This window comes from Pagrus major, chromosome 4 (genome assembly GCF_040436345.1).
Source record: "Pagrus major chromosome 4, Pma_NU_1.0".
NCBI lineage: Eukaryota > Metazoa > Chordata > Actinopteri > Spariformes > Sparidae > Pagrus > Pagrus major.
Window position 1 is genome coordinate 35923920 of NC_133218.1, and position 20436 is coordinate 35944355.

At 41.4% G+C, this 20436-nt stretch overlaps 1 protein-coding gene across 1 annotated transcript in view; it reads right to left on the reverse strand.

Annotated features, from left to right (window-relative positions):
- Positions 1–5305, reverse strand: part of pde8a (phosphodiesterase 8A) — a 60526-nt gene extending 55221 nt beyond the window's left edge. The window contains exon 1 of the mRNA XM_073464953.1: positions 4938–5305. Coding sequence (XP_073321054.1) covers positions 4938–5090 — 153 coding nt within the window. The 5' untranslated portion in view covers positions 5091–5305. The remainder of the gene's footprint in view (positions 1–4937) is intronic.
- Between the last annotated feature and the right edge of the window lie 15131 nt (positions 5306–20436).

The following is a 20436-nucleotide window of genomic DNA, read 5'->3' on the forward strand; positions in this document are numbered from 1 at the left end:
CACATGTAAGAAAACACCAAACGGAAACAACGAACATGGCTATTGTTAGTGCTCACCGCTTTCGAGGTAGCATGTTAGCATTGGACAATTTAGGCTGCACTTTCTCTGCCATTCTTGTGCAACTAGCTCGCTAACGGCTTTAACAAAATGTCTGTGCATGCAGATATGTGTAGCCTTTCCAATCTTTTCCATACAAATGGACTTATTGTAGGCCTGTGACAGCCACAGATACTGGATTTTTTTTCTTCATTTGATTTATTGATTGCTGTCAGGATTTTCTACAAATATAAAAAATATATATATAACTTAGCAACGGAGGCTTTAATGGGGGAAGTCTGAGGTATATGGCTGAGTGATTCCTCCACTTATGTTAATGCATGCAGAGGCTGGAATCAGGATGGTATTACTCTCCAGATACTTATAAGCTTAGCACCTTTTATTGCCCTTTTTCCCATTTAGAGTGGGACGTAACGGTAAAACTGACTCTACGTTTGCTTTTCGGGGTGGGGGGGGGAAGAGCTACTTGAGTTCCTTGAGTGGGGGCAAACAAGGCTGGAAAAGTCAAGGCCAGATAAATGGTGTTGTGTTTGGCTGAGGTCTTTTCTCTGTGTCTGTATGGCCCTACACACACACACACACACACACACACAAACACACACACAAACACACACACACACACGCACACTGAAAAAAATGCCCACTATCACACGACCTTGTACTTGAGCCTTATCATCGGCGGAGCAGCCCAGATGGTAACGTACCCTTGACAAAGACTCACATCACACTCCCAAACTTTCTATTGAATCTTTCTCACACTGCAGACGCCTGCACATGTTCTCTCCCCGTCTCTCTCCGGGTGTAAAACAATGTAAGCAAAGATACAGCACAGTTTTAACATTTGCTTAGTTCACTTTTGCGTAATACGCTAAACTTGTGCACTCTACTGTAAGCCAGCTGTGCGTGGATGTGGAGAGGATTATTATCGTCCTTTGGTGGACGATGGAAGAAACTAAAAAAATAAAAATGAAGAAAAACTGGATACAAACTGTTTGAGATGTTGTGGATCAACTGTAACACACATTTCTGGATCAAAATGTCTAAAGATGACGAGACTAGACTTGAGTTGTGCACTTTAATTATCCCAAATGTTCACAACAATGTTCAAACCAGAGAAATCTGTAATTTTACTCAAGGTAACGGTGTGTTTCGCTTGATCGCCTGTCACTTTAACTTCCAGGACAAACATCAGGCGATACGTCAGAGAGTGGGGAAGGAAGTGTGACTAATCGTAGCAAATGTATTAATCACTTTTTTATCTGCCATATCTCTCTCGGTTGTCTATACAAGCCTCTGGATGATTTGTTGAAGTCGTTTAATGCCGCTGGATTCCTTTGTGAAGGATTTTTCCACAATAGTCCAAAGGATGTGACTTTAAGCGGCGTCTCGAGTGCCTCCTCTCAGTTAAGTCGCTAACGTTAGTCTACAAATGAGCGCTAACGTAAACAAACGACCGGCTTCCAGCACAACACAGACGTTCAACAAGGACTGCAACTCCCACGATCCCACGCTACTTCACAACATCATCAAACTGCTTCTTTTGTCTCAATCGTTTTGATTGCGAGATCCAACGTGACGTCTTCAAATCGCTTCTTCTGTCCAACCAACAGTCTAAAACCTGAAGACACTCAGTTTACAATCACATGAGACAAAGAAAAAGCAACAAATCCTCACATTTGAGAATTTGGAGCGAAATAATTTTTGGCATTATCGCGTGAAAAAATGCTTTAAAAACTAATTGGTTATCAAAATAGTTCATTCAGAACATTTCAGGTCTACGATCTACTGACACCTACTGGCATCTGGTGAAACGCTGCTATCTCAAATAAAACAGCGACGTCTCTTTGAGCGTCTGTTCTCGGGCTGCAACGAACGATTAGTGTCACCGTCAATTATCTTCTCGAGTAATCGATCAATGTCAGAAAACATGTCCACGTGTTTTGTCCACTAACCCAAATAATATTCAGTTTACTGAGGAGGAAAGAAACCAGAAACAGTTCACAATTAAGAAGCTGGAATCAGAGAATTTAGATTTCAAACTGATTAATTAATTATCAGAATATCAGGTGATTAATGTAACAGTTGACATCTAAATCTATTAATCTCTATTCCCAAATATGTTCCAAATGAAATGGAAGAAACACAATGTGTTGCTTATTAAAACTAAGTGGTTCGTACACACAATTCCTGATCAACCAATGGCCGTTATTGATCTCTTATAGGGAGAAGAAGTCAAAAGACAAGCAGCCGCAGCAGCGTGTGTCACCGTGCCTTGAACGCATCACGGGGAAGATGTCTGACGGGAGCAGCTACGACTTACTTTTCTATGTACGTTACGGTAAAATGAAACCTGGCCGCTCATCGGGGAGGCGACCACACATTAAAGATGACACCCTACAGAACAGGGATTAACCATTTCCAGCCCTAGGAGAGTTGTATACCATTAGTCTAACTCAATCAGGGGACTAATTCAATCAAAGGCACAGTGGGCGTCTTGACGTGGGGGCATCTGTCACACTGACTTCTCACTGCATCCTGCACTGACATTTGGCCACAAAATTCAGCTTGACAGAGGCCCTCGAATAGCCCGAGGTCTGTCAGACAAAACGCACACATACTCATGAAAAACAACCGACGCGCAGCCGCCACTCGTGCGCCTCTAAATTCACAGGATCACACTTTTTACAGACGCCTGCAGATGTAAACGCAAACATCACAGCACAAGCTTCCTTTAACTTTATCAAAATGTGGCGCTTCTGCGTCATTTCTCTTCATTTAGAGATGGAGATGGAGATCTCAGCTCAGCACTGTGTGAACGCCGGGTTCTCAACGAAGGGTGACGAGGCCTTTTGCACATGAACACCAGGATCTTCACACGTGTGCCTCTTAATCTGACGAACAGTAACATGCTCTTCCTCTGCAGATATGTGACCTCTTACACAATACATAAAGGGGCAAATAATACCAAGAATCATCATCAACCTGATTAGAAACACCTATTTAGTCCCTGCACACAAGCAGGCGCGGCACATTTTGTTATCCTCTGTTAGTGTAATTATTTGTGGTCCAATACACAAATGGGACTGTTATTTTTTGCAATGATGTAACACACTGACGGCTAACTTTTTGTTGCCCTTTTCGCTACACACTCTCCAGTCACACACACCCCCTTATCCACTTGCAGGCAGGTTTAAGAGAGGAGAGGACATCCTATTAAAAAGGATAACGGTCAGAAAGGTGAATCAGAGGCCAAAGCTGTGTCAGCCGAAAAGAACCACGTTTGACAACTGCTTCGTGGTTACAGTCTGTTTCTATAAAGTGCATCACTCCAGCAGTAACTTCACATAAATCATGTAAACCAGCTGATAAATGCTGCAAATGTCCAAAAAAGAACAATTCCCCGAGGTTAAGTGTGGAGGCCTGCAACCCTGCGACCTTTCACTGAGTGTGTATCACAGCCCGTTTCCACGAAATTCAAAAAAACGAACCAAGTTGTGATCTCATACGTGGGCATTTTTACTTTAAAGGCAGTTAAAGGATAGCTTCACCCAAATATTGTAATTCAGTCATTATCTACTCATGCTGATGGAGCCTTCACTGTGGCTGCTAAGCTAAAAGCGCTAGCTTGCAATTCAACCAAAAAAATACATATAAAATGGCTCCATGCAGCTTGTCTGGTGTAATCCAAGTCTCCAGAAGGCCTCAAGATCCCCAAAAATGTTATTTTCAGCCCTGATGTGTGATCAAGCTCATACACCCAAGCTAGCGTTTTAAGTTTAGCATCTACAGTGAATATTCTTGCTTAAAAAGGGCGTAAATAACATCTTTTTATATCATTTTTCGGGATTTTGCTGCTACAAGTTTTTTTTGAGAAAGACAAGGCCTCGTCTACTTCATGCTGCGATGCTGTTTTGCTGTGAAGCTCCAGAAATGTTTTGTGGACTGCAAAACTTCACCTGACTTTTCATCAGCACGGGGGTGAGGAGATAATGGACTGGATTTTAATTTTTAGGGTGAACTGTTCCTTTTAACCCTGCTGATGTTCACCACGTTGACCATCGTTGTTAAGCATGTTGGCCACATTTGATTATTTGAGCTAAAAAATAAAGTACGGCTGATTCTTCTTGCAGGTAGGTAGAGTAGATAATGTCTGAATTTTCATTTCTGGGTCAACTTATCCTTTAAATTTAAAGTATAACAAAAAAGAAATAAACTCCAAAGTAAAGGGTCTGACTGTTTTCACGGATAAATCAAATTTATTGTCGCTTTAATGTTTCTTTTCTTTCATTTTTGTCTCCTGGAACAACATATAATGTATATTTTCTACATAATATTGCCTTTAAAAAGGAGCACTGCGTAGTTCTGGAGAAGCCTAATAACACAAACTCATATAAGTGAATAAACAACAACAATAAATGAACTGTTTGAAGGTAGGAAGGTGGCAGGGTCCGCCACACACAAACAAAGTAAAACAGTATGGAAGTGCGTCGTCCTTTAAGGTCAGCTTGTTTATGAAAACAAAGAGTTTGTTTAGGGATAATTTAAAATCAACCAATGAAGATGTTTCTCCTCCATAACTACACGGTGCACCTTTAAAGGCAGCTCTGAGAACAGCTTGTTTGTTCAGTTATGGAAAATAAATAAATAAATAAATATGTCTGTGCGAAGACTAAAACCTTCTGAGTTTGGATTCCTTCTCCCCCCAAAAAAAACTACATAGTGCACCTTTAAAACACGATTAATACATTTTGTTTGGTGTCCTGAAAAAAATCATTATGCACCACACACACACACTGAAACACAAACTTCTCCCCCTCACACACACACACAAACACAGACACACACACTTGTGTAAATGTAATGAATGCAGGTTGCCTCACCTTGGAGCTCGGGGGTTTCAGGGGTAGTCCCGAGGCAGGATTTCCTTGATGCTGAGTGGTATTAGTCTGCTGGGGTGAGTGGGAATCCTCGGACTCTTTTCCACTGTGGTAGACCACCCTATCAGAGATATGAATACTTGAAGCACAGCCCATGCTTCAACCCACTTCAGCCTTTCTTTTTTTTTTTTTTTTTTTTTTTTTCCTTTTTCTTTCAAGTGCTTTACTTTAATGTCATTCGCCCTTTTCCTTTTCTTGTTTTCTTTTTTTTAATTCTTTAAAAAAAAAAAAAAAAAAAATAGGGTCCACTCTTTTCCTGTTAAGTGTCCACTGTTTTAAATATATATAAATACATGTATGTGTATCATCTAGGCCACAGCAAAGCCGGTTCTCCAATTGCTCTGACACAAGGCATGAATAATATATCTATATATCCCACCACCTCCTCCTCCTCCTCCTCCTCCTCCTCCTCCTCCACCAGGAAGCTGATTTCCTCCCTCTCTTTTTTTTTTTTTTTCACATGAACTTAATTGGAGGTCTTTAATCAAAGCAGCTGTCTTATCCTGGAAAACTGGGATCCTGTTATATTCTTCAGCTGCTCCTCTTTGTTTTTTTAATTTTGTTATCCCTCACTCCGGCTCCTCTTCAAGCCTTCTTCTTCGTACCACATCACCATTTTCTCATTTTTTTTCTCCTCTCAACTTCAGTGTTATCAAGTAGGCCTTAGAAAACCCAGTCAGCCAGCCAGTCAGCCAGTCAGTCAGTCAGTCAGTCCCTCCAGCCTGCTGCTGCTGCTGCTGCTTCATGCAATAATAGTTTTATCCATTTTTTGTGTCCAGGGCTTCATGTGTAGTCGTCCTCCTCCTCCTCCACCCTGGAGCCATCAAAAAAAAAAAAAAAAAAAAAAAAAAAAGATGCTTTTCTTTAATTTATTTTTTATCTCTCTCTCTCTCTTTCAAACAAATCTCACTTGCAGCTCAAGACGCGGGCCACAAACCCGGTTCTCACGACACTTTGCTCCGGTCCCGAGCGGCTCATCATCATCATCAACAGGCTGAAATATTACTCACACCGCGGGCTGCGATTCCGGGTCAGTCGCTCCGATGTCAGGCGGAACATGGTGTCATGTAGCCCGGCAGAAAGCTCCATCTATTCCCCGATGTTTGTTGAGAAGCGACGGTGGTGGTGGTGGAGAGAGAAAGAGAGAGATCTCGGCGGATGGCTTTTGCAATCTCCATTCAAGGCATCCGCTGCCCGGTAGAGGATGATCCGCCTGATATATATATATATATATATATATAAATATATATTTAAATATAAAAAAGAGGTCCAAACCCGCCGCAGCAGCAGCTACCAGGCTCCGCGACTCTCTCCCATTCTGTCCGGGGGGGGGGGGGGAGAAAAAAAATCAGGATGTTGGAGGCTGTCAGGCTGCGATATGTGGATGTTACCACCTCTGGAGAATGCAATCGCTCCAAGAGAGACACACAGAGGAAGAAAAAAAAAAATCTAAAAAAGAAGAAGAAAAAACACAAGACCGCTCCGTGTCCACAAGTTTTTTGGATCTGGGCTTCGGGTGGGGGGGGGACGGCGGGCTGATCCACGGCTGAGAGCGGAGCTGAGGCAAGGCTCGAGCTACATAATGCTGATTTTATGTTTGTCTTTTTCTCTCTCTCTCTGCCTTTTTTTCTGGCGTTTGCCCTTCCAATTCTTCAGCACTGCTTGACAGCGGCACATCCAATAAAAGCACCCGCAAGGATTGACCTACAGCCTCTGCTGACGTTAATGCAAATGAGCTCCGCGCAGCTAATCGGCGTCGTGCTCGGCGCCGCTGGGTGGTCCTCCGCTTTCCGTGGGAACTTTGAAAGCCGGGGGGAAAAAAAGAGGCTCTCGCGGGCGGACAGCGATGGGGGGGTACGGTGGCTCGACGTCTTCCGCACGTAAGCGTTTGTAAACCGACCGAAAGCGGCCGTAGGTGCGGTTTGTCGCGGTTATACGTGCGCTAATGTGAGAGTAAGCTAGCGGAGAGCGGAAGTCGGACGGTTCTGAGCGCACGCAGCAAAACGATTCTGGGCAATCTGGTGCCTACGGAACCCCGCGAGGGACAAAATTAACGACTTTACAGTAAATGGCAAATCGTTTTTTTTTTTAGAAAGTCGTTTAAAAAGCGGATAAAATACATGAATTAAATGTAAACCACAGTATGTTTACTTTTAGTACTTTCTACAACACGGGTTGTTAATCAGTGATGGAATGTAACTGAGTACATTTACTCAAGTACTGTACTTAAGTAGAATTTTGAGGTACTTGTACTTTACATGTCTATTACTTTTACCAAAGTAATGTTTACGCTCACTCATGTATGACTATAGTTACTTTTCACAACATGGTTTTAAAGCAGTGATGGAATGTAACTAAGTACATTTACTCTAGAGTCTTGAGGTAGTTGTACTTCTCCATTTCCTGCCAGTTCATACTTCTACTTCACTACATTTCTGGAGGCAAATATTGTGCTTTTACTCCACTACACTTATTTGATAACTTATATTAAATATATGTATAAGTTACTTTTTGACATGATCACATGGGTGACTTTATAATCAAACACAATATATTTACTCTCACTCATGTGTTAATTTTGTTTACTTTTTTACAACACTGCAATTATTTCCATCATTGAGCTATCTGACAATTATTTAATCAGTTAATTTCAGTTTGTTTTGTCCAACCAGCTGTCTGAAATTAAAAAAACATGAAACATTAAGGAAAGCAGCTCACATTTAGACGCTGATGGCAGCAAATGTTCGGCATTTATGGTTGAAATGTGGCTCAATGAACAAATAAAGATAGAGAATACACAGGACTGTCATGTACACAAGTATTTAAAGAAAAATAATAGGTGTACATGAAAATATTCGGGCTGCACAATTAGTCAAAAATATTATTGAAATTGCAGGAGCTGGATTTTTAAAAAATTTTGATTAAAGTAAATTTGTGTCAAGCAGAATTATGCAGCTGACGGCCAACAAGCTCATACGTTCAGAAAAACCTCTCTGCTTATATATAAAAAAAACATTGTTGTGATTAAGCAGCATTTTTTGACTCTTATAGCCACTTCTGATCGAGGATATGTCTTATAAAAATGTTGCAGATGCCACTGGGTCAAGAGACTTCCAAAAAGTCTCCGACAACTGTCCAAAAAGCCTCCGACAAGGGCCGACTAACGGCAGACTTGCGGGACACACTGCACCGACTAGAGCCACGGATGCTCACTGATGGCCGGGTCTTAAAAAGCAATTACGATCAGTGCTCGATGAGTTTTATGCTTACAGCTGAAATGAACAGAACCGACATGACAAAACTTTACGTGTACTGTCGACAGTTGACAGTAAACCAAACACAAGTCCGCTGCTTCAGTCGGTCCGGCTGAAGAACGTAGCAGCACAACGTACACTGATGATAACTGACAGCCAGACACACACACACACGAATGACAAAAGTGCAAATAAGGGCAACAACAAACATGTCGTCCCCTCATCAATAATACAGCCGGCGTCACTGAAAGCTTATAAAGAATTGAGCGAGCTGTCAGTGGACGCATTCATCTGTCAAATCTCTCACATAGATTTATTTAACACTTCTTGTGCCAAACTGTGTTTCTGTTTATATAAAAAGCTATAAAACATTTGAAGCTCTGATTTGATGGTTTCTTCTGTCGTGTCCTTCTGAACCACACCCTCGTTTGATTTGTCGCTCGAGGCTGCAGGTTGAAATAACTATTGATACTGACATTATAGATTATGCACCACTGTATATTCTGTATATAGACGCATGCATTTACTGTACGTAATCGTTTACTTCGTGTATATTTATCCAATTATTATTTTATTGTAGTGTTTGTATTGTTTACAACTTGCAGAGCGTTTGACCTTAAAGGAGCAAACTTTAAGGAAACAAACTAAATAAACAAACTCTCTTTGTTTTCGTTACTGAATAAACTGAATAAACAAACTGACCTTAAAGGACGACACAATTCATAATGTTTTACTTTGTTTATATGTGGCGGACCCTGCCACCTTTCTAGCTTCAAACAGTGTTCTGGGACCTTATTTCCTCTGAGAACAGCTTGTTTATTCACTTATCGAAAAAATACATATTTCTAAGTTTGTATTATCACCTCATTAACATTGTGAACGTTCAAATCTGAGTTTGAATTTCTTCTCCAAAACTACATTTTGCCTCTTTTTGGCTGCACGATGTCGTAAAAAAACACAAAAAAAAATCACGTTGGGATCATTTTGACAGACGACTGCGATTTGATTCGTGATTAGTGGGAATTAGGGCCGTCATGATATCAGATTTTTCAATTATCGTGGCCAAAATAATTCACAATAACATTATGATCGTGATAAGTATAGAAATTCTGGAAAAAAATTGCTCTCGATCAAATTTATCTTTTGTTAAATGAATAACACTTGTTATACGCGTATAGGGAGGTCCGCCAACTACTAAAGCAAGAACAGAAAGAAACAGAAATGATTTAAGAAGATGTCTGTTATTAACACAATATCAATATTTCATTTTCTGAATATCACAGTTATTGTCTATACCGGTTATCAGCAACACCCCTGGTGGGAACGATAATTGTCGACATTTGTCGGGATGTGTAACAACCAAACACGTCTTCTTACATCTGGAGAACAAGATTTGTAGGCCGGGACATCTGCAGCTCCAGTTTTTGCTCCAGTGCATCTTTTACACAGGAAGCATGAGGCGATACAACACACAGCCTTCGATGCAGTTCGTTCTTTGATATCACTTTGGTGTGTCGGAGCCTTTAACGCCAAAATCTTCACTGTAGCTGCTAAGCTAAAAGCGTTAGCGTGTCTGAGGTGGGTGCACAATTGGCTGCACGTTGAGGTCGTAATTAATGTCTTTTCAAATCAATCTCGGGGCTTCTGGAGACTTTGATTAAGCTAGATGAGGTGCTGTTATATGTTTTTAGGTTTTTTTTTGTGTTGCTTCAGTTGTTCAGGAGAACGCTGCGACGCTGTTTTGCTGCAAAGCTCCAGTAAATGTTTTGTGGACTTATGAAACTTCACCTGACTTTCCATCAGAGTGGGGCTGAGTAGATACTGACTGCATTTTCATTTAGGGTGAACTGTTCCTTTAATGTTTCAGCCTTCAATAACAGAAAGGTGACTTCTTTTTATTCCCCTTTTAATGTTTAAAGTTTAGGTTAAACTACCCATTAAATGTGATTATTTGCATCACTTTCATCAGAACTTGAACTGATCTGATGGGTCAGAGGATTCTGATGAAAGTGATGGAAATAATCCGATCCCAGCCTCTCTGTTGGTTCCCCCCACGTGAGTCACAATCAATTTATTGGCAGTTTAAGGTTTCATCAACACTTTTGCAGGCAGTAAAGAAATACGTGAATGCAACCGAAGATAAACATCAGTATTTTCTCGCAATATTTTCACATTAGCTGACAGTTTTCTTAAGAGCCCAACAAAATGAGGAAAAAAGCTTCATCTTAGTTTTATTTTGTAATGCAGATAGTTCCCACGCTCCCTGGTGCAGTGGAGGTTAAGTTGTGGTTGTGGTTGAGAAGTTAGAAATATAAACCGGTGACTGACGTACTGTGAGTCATCTGCAGCGAGGCAGCTGAGGAAGTATATGGTCAGAGTGTCAAAAGCTTAAGTGCTTCATTAGCATTCAGTGAAAGAGTTGAGCCTGAGCTAATCCTCCTGACCTCGATCACCTTCCTCCTCTGATACCTGTCCAATCAAGTATTCCTGGAAGGTAAATCTTGAATGGACCTGCACAGGACACATGCAGTAAACCAACAGAACGAGTTACTGCACGTGCACCGCTGATTGTTGCTCTAACATTCAAGTTGTCGTCTGTACAGGCACTTGTGTGTGGATGCTGTATGTTGGTGAAATACAGTAAGAAAACTACTGTATGTCACAGACGACCATCCGTCACTAGTTCTGCCTAATATTGATGTTTCGACACATTTTCTCTCTTTCTCTCTTTTAAAAAGTCATTTTTATTAAAAGGCTTGTTTATTTTTATTTTAAGGCAGCAGCTTGGTCTCTTGGTCTCTCTCCAGAATTATACCGTAAAATATATGGTGACAATGTAAAACATGTAACTATGTTTTTTTGGCAACTGTAAATTTCACAGTTGAGAAGTGTCTTGCTGACAGATAAAATCAACATATATTCTGTAAATGTTTCTCAGTGTAGCTTTTTGCTTGTTTAAATGTTTTCTCTCATTGTTTTGGTGTTACTGGTTTTGGTGTTGTGTATTTGCATAATGTTTTGTCTTTAATTTATCTGTGTGGTATTTTATTCTAGTCGTCGAAGCACCTTGTAACCTTGTTAAGAAAGTTGCTGTATAAATAAAGGTTACTGTTATAAAATCTTGGGCTACAGTAGTTCAGTCTGTCAGGACTTGGCTCGGGGACCGGAGGGGGGCCGTTTCAAGACCCGCTCATACCAGTCAGTACGGAGTGTGGACTGGTAGCTGCCCCTTGAGCAAGGCACCAAACCTCTAACTGCTTGTGCCGCCTGATTACAGTGCAGCCGCCTCGCATGTGTACAGTTCCCGTTTGTGCATGTGTTACAGGCCTGTGCAAAGAAACAACAACAACAGTGAAAACGTTGAATTTCCTGACCCCATGAGGCATTAATAAAGTATCTGTCAGTAAAAAAACTATTATAAAATCATTTCATTATTGTAAAAATAATATGAGTTATTTCGTTATTACAAAACAGCAAATTCTCCGAGGTCAAACTATGGATGAAAACATCCTGGTTCTGATGTTAGAGGACATGGTGCTGAGTGACAGCACGAATCATTTGTCTGATCCAGTGACACCGAACTGATCTCACAACCTTCCTGATACATCATCAGTGAAGCATCACATCTACGTCTCACTCAATACAACATCTTCATAACTCTCCAACAGTAGAAGTTGTTCTGCTTTGGCCTTGTTGGTTGTTTTCATTTGATTTTAATCAGACTTGTGCTCTTAAATCTATCCAAGTAGTGACTTTTGTGATATCTCCACTAGGGGGAGCCAAAGGACAAATGACTGTCATTTTAAAAAGTCTTACAGTCATTTTAAACTGAATGTTTTCTGAACAAAACTCAATAAGTTACACATGTGCAATGTGATATAATCCAATATACGGCTGTGCCATTAATTGTACTTTTACTAAGCTTTGTGGACTTTCTGTCGTCAGAGAGGTGATCGTTGTTCTTTATTACTGATGTCGTGTTGGAGTGGAGCATAGAGAAAGGCGTCCCTCATATTCTGTCCCTCTCATGTATGTTAACGGGGTGGACAAAGTATTGGGAACACCTCTCTATGATGAAGTCCAGTTCAACCATACCTGCCAACCTTGACACCACAGAAATAGGGAGGAGTTTTGGGTCCTTCACCCGAAAAATGTAGAGTTTCATTTCCTGCATTCTGTCGACTTTCACAGAATAAAAAATAAGAACAGTAGAAAAGCATCCACACATTCAACCTGTACAAAAATGTATTTGATGTGTGCACGTTAAACAGATTTCTGTACAGATAGAGTGATGCTTTATAGCTCCAGCACCTCAGCTGTGTTTGATACAGCAGTTTTATATCTTGTAAGTTTAATTTTAAATTCACTTTTAATTCTCAGAAAACAGTGCAGAATAACTTGCCTGTCAGGCGTCAACTTTCATTAATTCTTTCATTATTAATATTATTTTATATCCTCTGCTGTTTAGAGAGTCTGTGCAGGCCACTGCCCGACAGTCTCTCGTGATGATTGATGTGGTGGGACCCCACCATGGCTGATCACACAAAATGCGTGTCTCTTTCCTTTAAAACTTTTTTGTAAGAAACAGGAATTCTTCTCTTCGGCACATCTGAAATTTGCTCGAGTATTTCTTTCTCTTCTCCATTTCTCTGTGCTCAATACGGAGGACGAGGTACAACAGAACAGTAGACTATAAGCTGTACAGTGCCAGAAACAGGTGGTGAAAACTAAAAGGGGAGAAAGTTTGAACATTTGTCATAAATTGGGAGAAATATGGGAGAATTCGGGAGGAAACCAGGAGAAGGAAACATGAGTTCAACACCACCTCAATAATATCACGTAGTTAATTAATACCTCTCTGACACTGTCAATAAAAACTGAACATTATCCAATTTGTGAAAGCAGAATTTAAAGCAGAGCTGTTGTGTTGGACATGCTAAATTCAATTAGTATATTATAATTAAATTAATAAGTAAACGGTGTAAACTGGATGATTGAGCCTGAGACAGTTCCTCCGCTTCATGTTGAGCTTTTTTGGAGCAGTTGTGTGTTTGTGTCTCACAGTTTGGTCCAGACACAACACAGAACAGCCTCACCGTTTGTCTGCTGTGTTATGTGTTGTCTGCACATGTTGTGCCTGCAGTATCTACAGTCGTTGGCCCCGATCCAGCGTCACACTCTCATTCAGGTTAAACTAGACGAGTTTTAAAGGACGCCTCAAACTGAAAGACTGAACTCTGGATTCTCTCTGCTCTCGGTCGATGACACATCTGTGAATGAATTAATGGAGCCCTTGTCCTTGAGTAACTAGACCCAATTTTCAAACTGCCTTTTTTTATCCAAGGTCTTAAAGAAAATAATGTAATCTCAGCTGATATCATTTATGAACAACAGGAGTGTTTTTAACGGTTTCCAGTCTGGTTTTAGAGCACGTAAGATGGGTTAGGGCTAATAAAGCTGACTGCAGACAGAGGCGACTGCTCAGTTGTAGCTCTTTTAGATTTCAGTGCTCGAGTGCCTTCGATTCGATTAATCACAGCATCCTCCTGCATCGATTTGAGACAGCGCTGTGCTCATGTTCTGGTGAGGTTTCGGCACAGTAACCACTCGGTTAAGCGTTAGGAACCGCTCGTGTTTCGGCTTAAAATATCCTCTTTTTGTCGCCACAAACACGGCTGGAAATCGTCCTCGTACTCCTTAAAAATATCCAGTGATTTCACACTTATCCTGGTGACTGGGCTCGTTAAATGAGACGTCAAATAACCACTTTAGTGCGTGTTTATACTGTTCAGTCAATCACATAATCAGGTGTTCACAACAGAACTATACTACACGACTACACTTTCTGCACTTTGTTCTGCAAACACTGTATTTTTAAAAAAAATGTTTAACTTACCCACCTCCTGAGAGCAGTTTCTGATTCAATCTTTGTATTTTTAAACTTCTTTTTCTTTCTCCTAACTTTAATTTGTTAATCCTATTTCATATCTCTTATTCAGTTTGCTTTAATGCCTCTATGATGTTGATTATGCACAGAGTATTCTAGTTTTTTTAAGTTACTTTTGATGCTGTAATACTTCAGATCAAAGTTTATATCATCTTATAGTTCTCAAGCAACATTTCTGCACATCCTCTGAGACGCCTTTATTAAAATATTGCATGTAACCCCTCTAGTGTTTCAGCTAACACAGATGTGAACACGTGGATCCTCTCTCGCCGCCTGTTTTTCAGACTATAAGGTCACTCTTAGTCAAGAGAATCTGAGAGGACGACTGCTGTGTTCCTGCAGACATATTGAAGCCCGATCATTACCATATCCCGATCAATTTTCCTGTTTGAGGGCAGTTGTTGAGGCAGCTGCGGTATTGCGCAATTAGGCAGCTGTACAAACAAGTAATCCATCTGTGGAAGACACAGAAGCAGGGGGAAAAAATGAGGTACGGCTGAACAGCTGTGTAGAGAAGAGACTTGGCTTCATCCTGTCCTGACGCACGGTCACCTTCGATTCCAGAGTGTGAATCTGAATGTGATTTATCAGCGCAGGAGGCAGACGCAGGCCGCAGCTGTAGCCTGATCCAAGCCACTGTGACAAAGGTGAAGCCGTTAAATCGGCAGCGTGCTTCTGCCGAATGTCACATAGTCAGGATGCGTCTACTGACAGCAAACCGAGTCCCATTGAAGTCATATGCTGTCACACTGGGGTCGGGAAAGGGTTGATTAGATTGTGGAAATTGTGAATTGAGACTCTGTGGCTTGAGATTTACTCCTAACAGCACAATTGGATCAAACCTCGAGGAGTTTGTCACAAATCAAAGCTGTTAACTCAAAGGTTTTTTTTTAAAGGGCTTAAGTTTCCACCTTTGGCCACACTTCAGAGGACGCTGCAGAGTGTTTGGCTGCAGTTTAAAGTTATGCACGAGGAGCTTCAGCAGATTTATGTGAGACATAAAAACAGTTTAAATGTGATGCTGAGAAAAGACATCAAATGACGAGTAACCATAAAGATGGAAGCATTTTAAAGTTCGAGAGAGCGTGTAAAGGAGGAGTTTTAATCACCAACAGGTTATGGACAATGGTGGAATGTAACTAAGTACATTTAATGGATAGATTACATTTAGATGACTGTATATAGTCCTTTATTATAAATCTAATTTATATGCATTTTACATTTCATTTTAATGTGCTTAAATGGAAAACTAACATCTAAAGGGTAACTCCACCAATTGTACACATCCAAGTGTGTTTACAGGTTAAACTACATATGTGACAAAAGTAGTATAAAGCCTTTTGTGGCTCCAGAGGAAGCTGCATTGTGGGTAATGTAGGCACCGGGCTTCTAACTCTTGTTGTCTGGACTATATAACCCCCACCGCTACAGATCCTGGCTAACGATGATCACACTATCACCACACTGACACAATAATATAGAGCCAGGTGATCATTATTAGCAGGACACTTGCATAAAGTAGTTGAAGGTTAATTTGGGGAGGACAGTGACACGATGAGAGGAAGGGTTCAAGCTGAGTGTCACGGTTTGGAGGGAGCGTTGACGTGTGGACGCCTTCAAAACTGCATACAGCTGAATTCACTGTTATCATACACATTGATCACACAGCAACATCATTCATTGTGTCATTTGAAAACAACAAACAACAAAACAACCTTCAGAGTGCTGTTTGTAGTTTTTACCACTAGATGGCAGCAGAACGCAGACATCAACACACCGATGCTCTGTTTTTATTTCTGCATAATCAATCAGCTCTTAAAATACAAAAATAATCCCCTAAACGAACCAGAGTGTCCACTGTACTTGAAGTACATGTAACTTTACTGAAAGGAACAGTTCACCCAAAAAAAAATAAAAATGTCAGTCAGATCTCTCATGTTTTTTTACAATAGACATGTAAACTCAGTCTATTTGTGTAATCATAAATTTTGAAACTCCAGATGCATGCAAGAAAAAGGGTTCTGTCCCTAGCAACGGTTGCTATGCTGGTGTGTGTGTGTGTGTGTGCGTGTGTGTGTGTGTGTTGGGGGGGGGGGCCTTTGTTCTAAAGCCACTTTAGAACCAAGGTTCTAAAGTGGCTTTGATGTATCACTTTGTAAACAGAACGTCTTTGATGTATCACTTTGTAAACAGAACGTCTTTGATGTTTGACCTTTAATCCTTTAATGTGTCGCTCTTGTTACACTTACTTATACTACTACACAAACTAGTGGGGCTGGATTCAACACGCACGTTTGGTTGTGAACTTCACTGTTAGTCTTATAACCGTCAGAGCAGTACGTGGAAACTACACCGAGGAATTGACAGACGGATCAAAGATGATCGATCAGAATACAGAGACAGTCAGCATGGATGCGATGGGAACACAGGACACGACTCCGACACAGGAGCCGTGTGGCCTCGATATTTTTCGACCGCCGGTTGAATCCTTTTTTCAGAGGCTGACGCCAGAAAGATGGAGAATGCTGAGTTCTGGATCGCCTGATGAGGCCACAAGGATTATGTTGGCAGACCTGCTTTTAGACATAAAAACATCCATGTCTAAAGCTTTGTTGGCTCATTTTAGGAGCCCTGCCTGCGAGCCTGCGGACATATACGATCAGTATATGTACGATGCTACCGACAGACTTACTCAGAACTTTGCTGACACCCTGGGTATTTCTGACTCAGTCCAGTCCGACAGCTTGAAACTCTTGTCCGACTTGGTTGGCAAAGAGATAAGAGAGAGTGTCGACTCTGCACTCTCCACTAGATTGGAGCCCAAGGAGCCTGTAACGCTTCAGCACGTCACTTCCCCCGGCACACTTAATGCTATGGTTGAGCATGCCAGTGAAATGTTTAAGGCATTGGCAGCCAAGATGAATTTCTCTTTGATTCCTGGATTATGTGGACAGAGGAGGGAAGAAAATCTGAAGTCTGCAGGCAGTCAGACATCAGTCAGAACAGAGGAACTAGACAGCGTAGAGAGCATAATAAGGAAAGAGCTGGAGGACATCACAGAACCTGTTTTGGATGACATGTCTGTGTATGAGACGCTGCAATCTGAAACCTCTAAGGAGATTGTAGTTGTTGCGGATGACATCGCCGAGCTTATTACAGAAAAGACTGCGAGTTGGGAAGAGACAGACGTCGCAAGTCCCAGTCCAAAACCCAAACCGAGGCACAAACTGAAAATAGTGGCCAGCAAGATAAAATCCTTTGTTGCAAAGAGTCTTGCCAAAGCGGGCATTTGTTGCATTGCAGCAAAGGTAAAGGCACAAGTCCGCCAGGACACCAGCGTTGAAAGCGGTCAGTCGTTGCAGTCGCTCATAGACAGTATTGACTCTCTGCTTCAGACAGAAGAAGGTGAAAGTGATGGGGTAAATGAGCCGGCTCTGATTCCTTTGCTCAAACGAATTTCCAGCGGTAAATCCCAGGAAGTCACAAAGGAACTGAGTGTTGTCCTCTACAGTCACATCACAAATGAAATCGTACCCGAGGTTATCCCCGAAATACAAACACTTGAGAGACAAACTTGCCAGAGCAGTGATGTTGCCATCTCACATGCCATCACGTACGCCAACATAGAGGTCCTAGTGCTGAATTTTATAACCCTGATGAGCTGGTGGATGTATACGCAGAGTGACAGCCACAGTCAAAGGGTGACACAGACTTTACTGGACCATGTGATTCGCAAGACAGCCTCAAAATGTGCGGAGACACCACAGGCAGCACAATACAGATTGTCTGTCAAACTACTCGTCGAGATGGTGGTTTGGAAGATATTTCTCAAAACCCGCACAGTTCTTGAAAACAAAGAGGACATCATCCAGCGTCTATTCGACACCATATGGGCTCAGGTTAAAGATTCAGATTTAAACATCAAATCTCTGAAAAAACTCAAAAAGGCCATTTTTAAAGACCTGTGTGACATGTCAGGCAGTGCAGAGATGCTACTGCTTTCACTGAAATTGGAAAACCCACAGCTTGATAATTGTATTGCCGACATTTTTAAGGATCACCTGACAACCCCACCAAAACAACCTTGCGCCATCTGCAGGTTCTTCTCCTCTGTGGGCAAAGTCATCTCCAAGCCTTTCAGACGTAACGCAAAGGTTGCTGTCCTGGTCACTGCTGACAGTCTTCAGCAACCTGTGTAAAAAGGTTTGATTTCCAGACCTGAGCCTCTCTGAGTTTTGAGTCGTCTTCTGCGTTGACGTGGGGTTTACTCCGGGCTGCTCCGGTTTTTCCCACTTTCCTCGCAACCATGAAGCCAATCGGGGGCTTTAAATTGCCCTCAAAAGCTAATTGGTAGCAGGAGGCTAACCTTGATGCCAAGGTTAGCTTTAAAAAAACACTTTTAACGATCACCTGACGACTCTACCAAAAACCTAGCACCATCTGCAGGTTCTTCTCCTCTGTGGGCAAAGTCATCTCCAAGCCTTTCAGACGTAACGCAAAGGTTGCTGTCCTGGTCACTGCTGACAGTCTTCAGCAACCTGTGTAAAAAGGTTTGATTTCCAGACCTGAGCCTCTCTGAGTTTTGAGTCGTCTTCTGCGGTGACGTGGGGTTTACTCCGGGCTGCTCCGGTTTTTCCCACTTTCCTCGCAACCATGAAGCCAATCGGGGGCTTTAAATTGCCCTCAAAAGCTAATTGGTAGCAGGAGGCTAACCTTGATGCCAAGGTTAGCTTTAAAAAAACACTTTTAACAATCACCTGGATCACCTTTTAACGATGTACAGTCCAATCCAGACTGGATAGTCCCTCTCCATGACAAAAGAGTCCAGTCGGGATTTTGATTCGAAAGTTGCCAGATCTTCGAAATGATTCCTGCAGTACTCTCGAGCTTCGGACCATGTCTTCGACTATGGTACAAACTTGTGTTTAAAATGGTTGTGTTTCTCCTCATGGCAGATGAAGAAGTAATATGCGTCACAGTTGGTGCCATAAAACCTCGTAAAAAGGTTTGATTTCCAGACCTGAGCCTCTCTGAATTTTGAGTCGTCTTCTGCGTTGACGTGGGGTTTACTCCGGGCTGCTCCGGTTTTTCCCACTTTCCTTGCAACCATGAAGCTAACTGGGGGCTTTAAATTGCCCTCAAAATCTAATTGGTAGCAGGAGGCTAACCTTGATGCCAAGGTTAGCTTTAAAAAAAACACTTTTAACGATCACCTGACGACTCTACCAAAAACCTAGCGCCATCTGCAGGTTCTTCTCCTCTGTGGGCAAAGTCATCTCCAAGCCTTTCAGACGTAACGCAAAGGTTGCTGTCCTGGTCACTGCTGACAGTCTTCAGCAACCTGTGTAAAAAGTGGGGTTGTGCAGAGAGAAAGTGCCCCCACTTTCAAAAATCATCTGACGAGACCACCGAAACAACAAAATCACATCACACAGATTACTTGAGCTCTTAGGGCCACCTCAGCAGTGTGACTTCAGAGGGCAAAGGTTTGATTTCCAGACCTGAGCCTCTCTGAATTTTGAGTCGTCTTCTGTGGTGACGTGGGGTTTACTCCGGGCTGCTCCGGTTTTTCCCACTTTCCTCGCAACCATGAAGCCAATCGGGGGCTTTAAATTGCCCTCAAAAGCTAATTGGTAGCAGGAGGCTAACCTTGATGCCAAGGTTAGCTTTAAAAAAACACTTTTAACGATCACCTGACGACTCTACCAAAAACCTAGCGCCATCTGCAGGTTTCTGCAGTCATCTCCAAGCCTTTCAGACGTTTATTAACAAAAATAAGAAGGAGAATAAGTTATAATATTAATTAATAGTGATTCAATAAAAAAAACCTTAAAATGTAAATTTCTGCTTATGTCTCTAAATGTTCAACTCCAGCTGAAGTTTTGCATTTTCAGTTCCACTCATGAATTTCTTTTAATAAATAAAATTTATTATTCCTAACTCTTAATGCCACTTTCAATAATTTGCACTTTTTAGTATGTTTCTGGTTTTGATATTTATTTTCTTATTCTGGTATTTTTTGATATACTTTCATTTTAATTCTACGAAATTTTGCTCTGTGTTCATTTGTTGCTCACAGAATGACAATAAAATCTGTCTAAGTCTAAGTCTAAAATGAGAAAAAGAAAACTTTATTGAAGATTTTTTCATGTGAAAACATTCCTGTCTGTTGGTTTCTTCACAAAATGTCAGGTGAAGTGATTCCAGTATGTTTTAGTGCCATTTTAACATGATGACATGT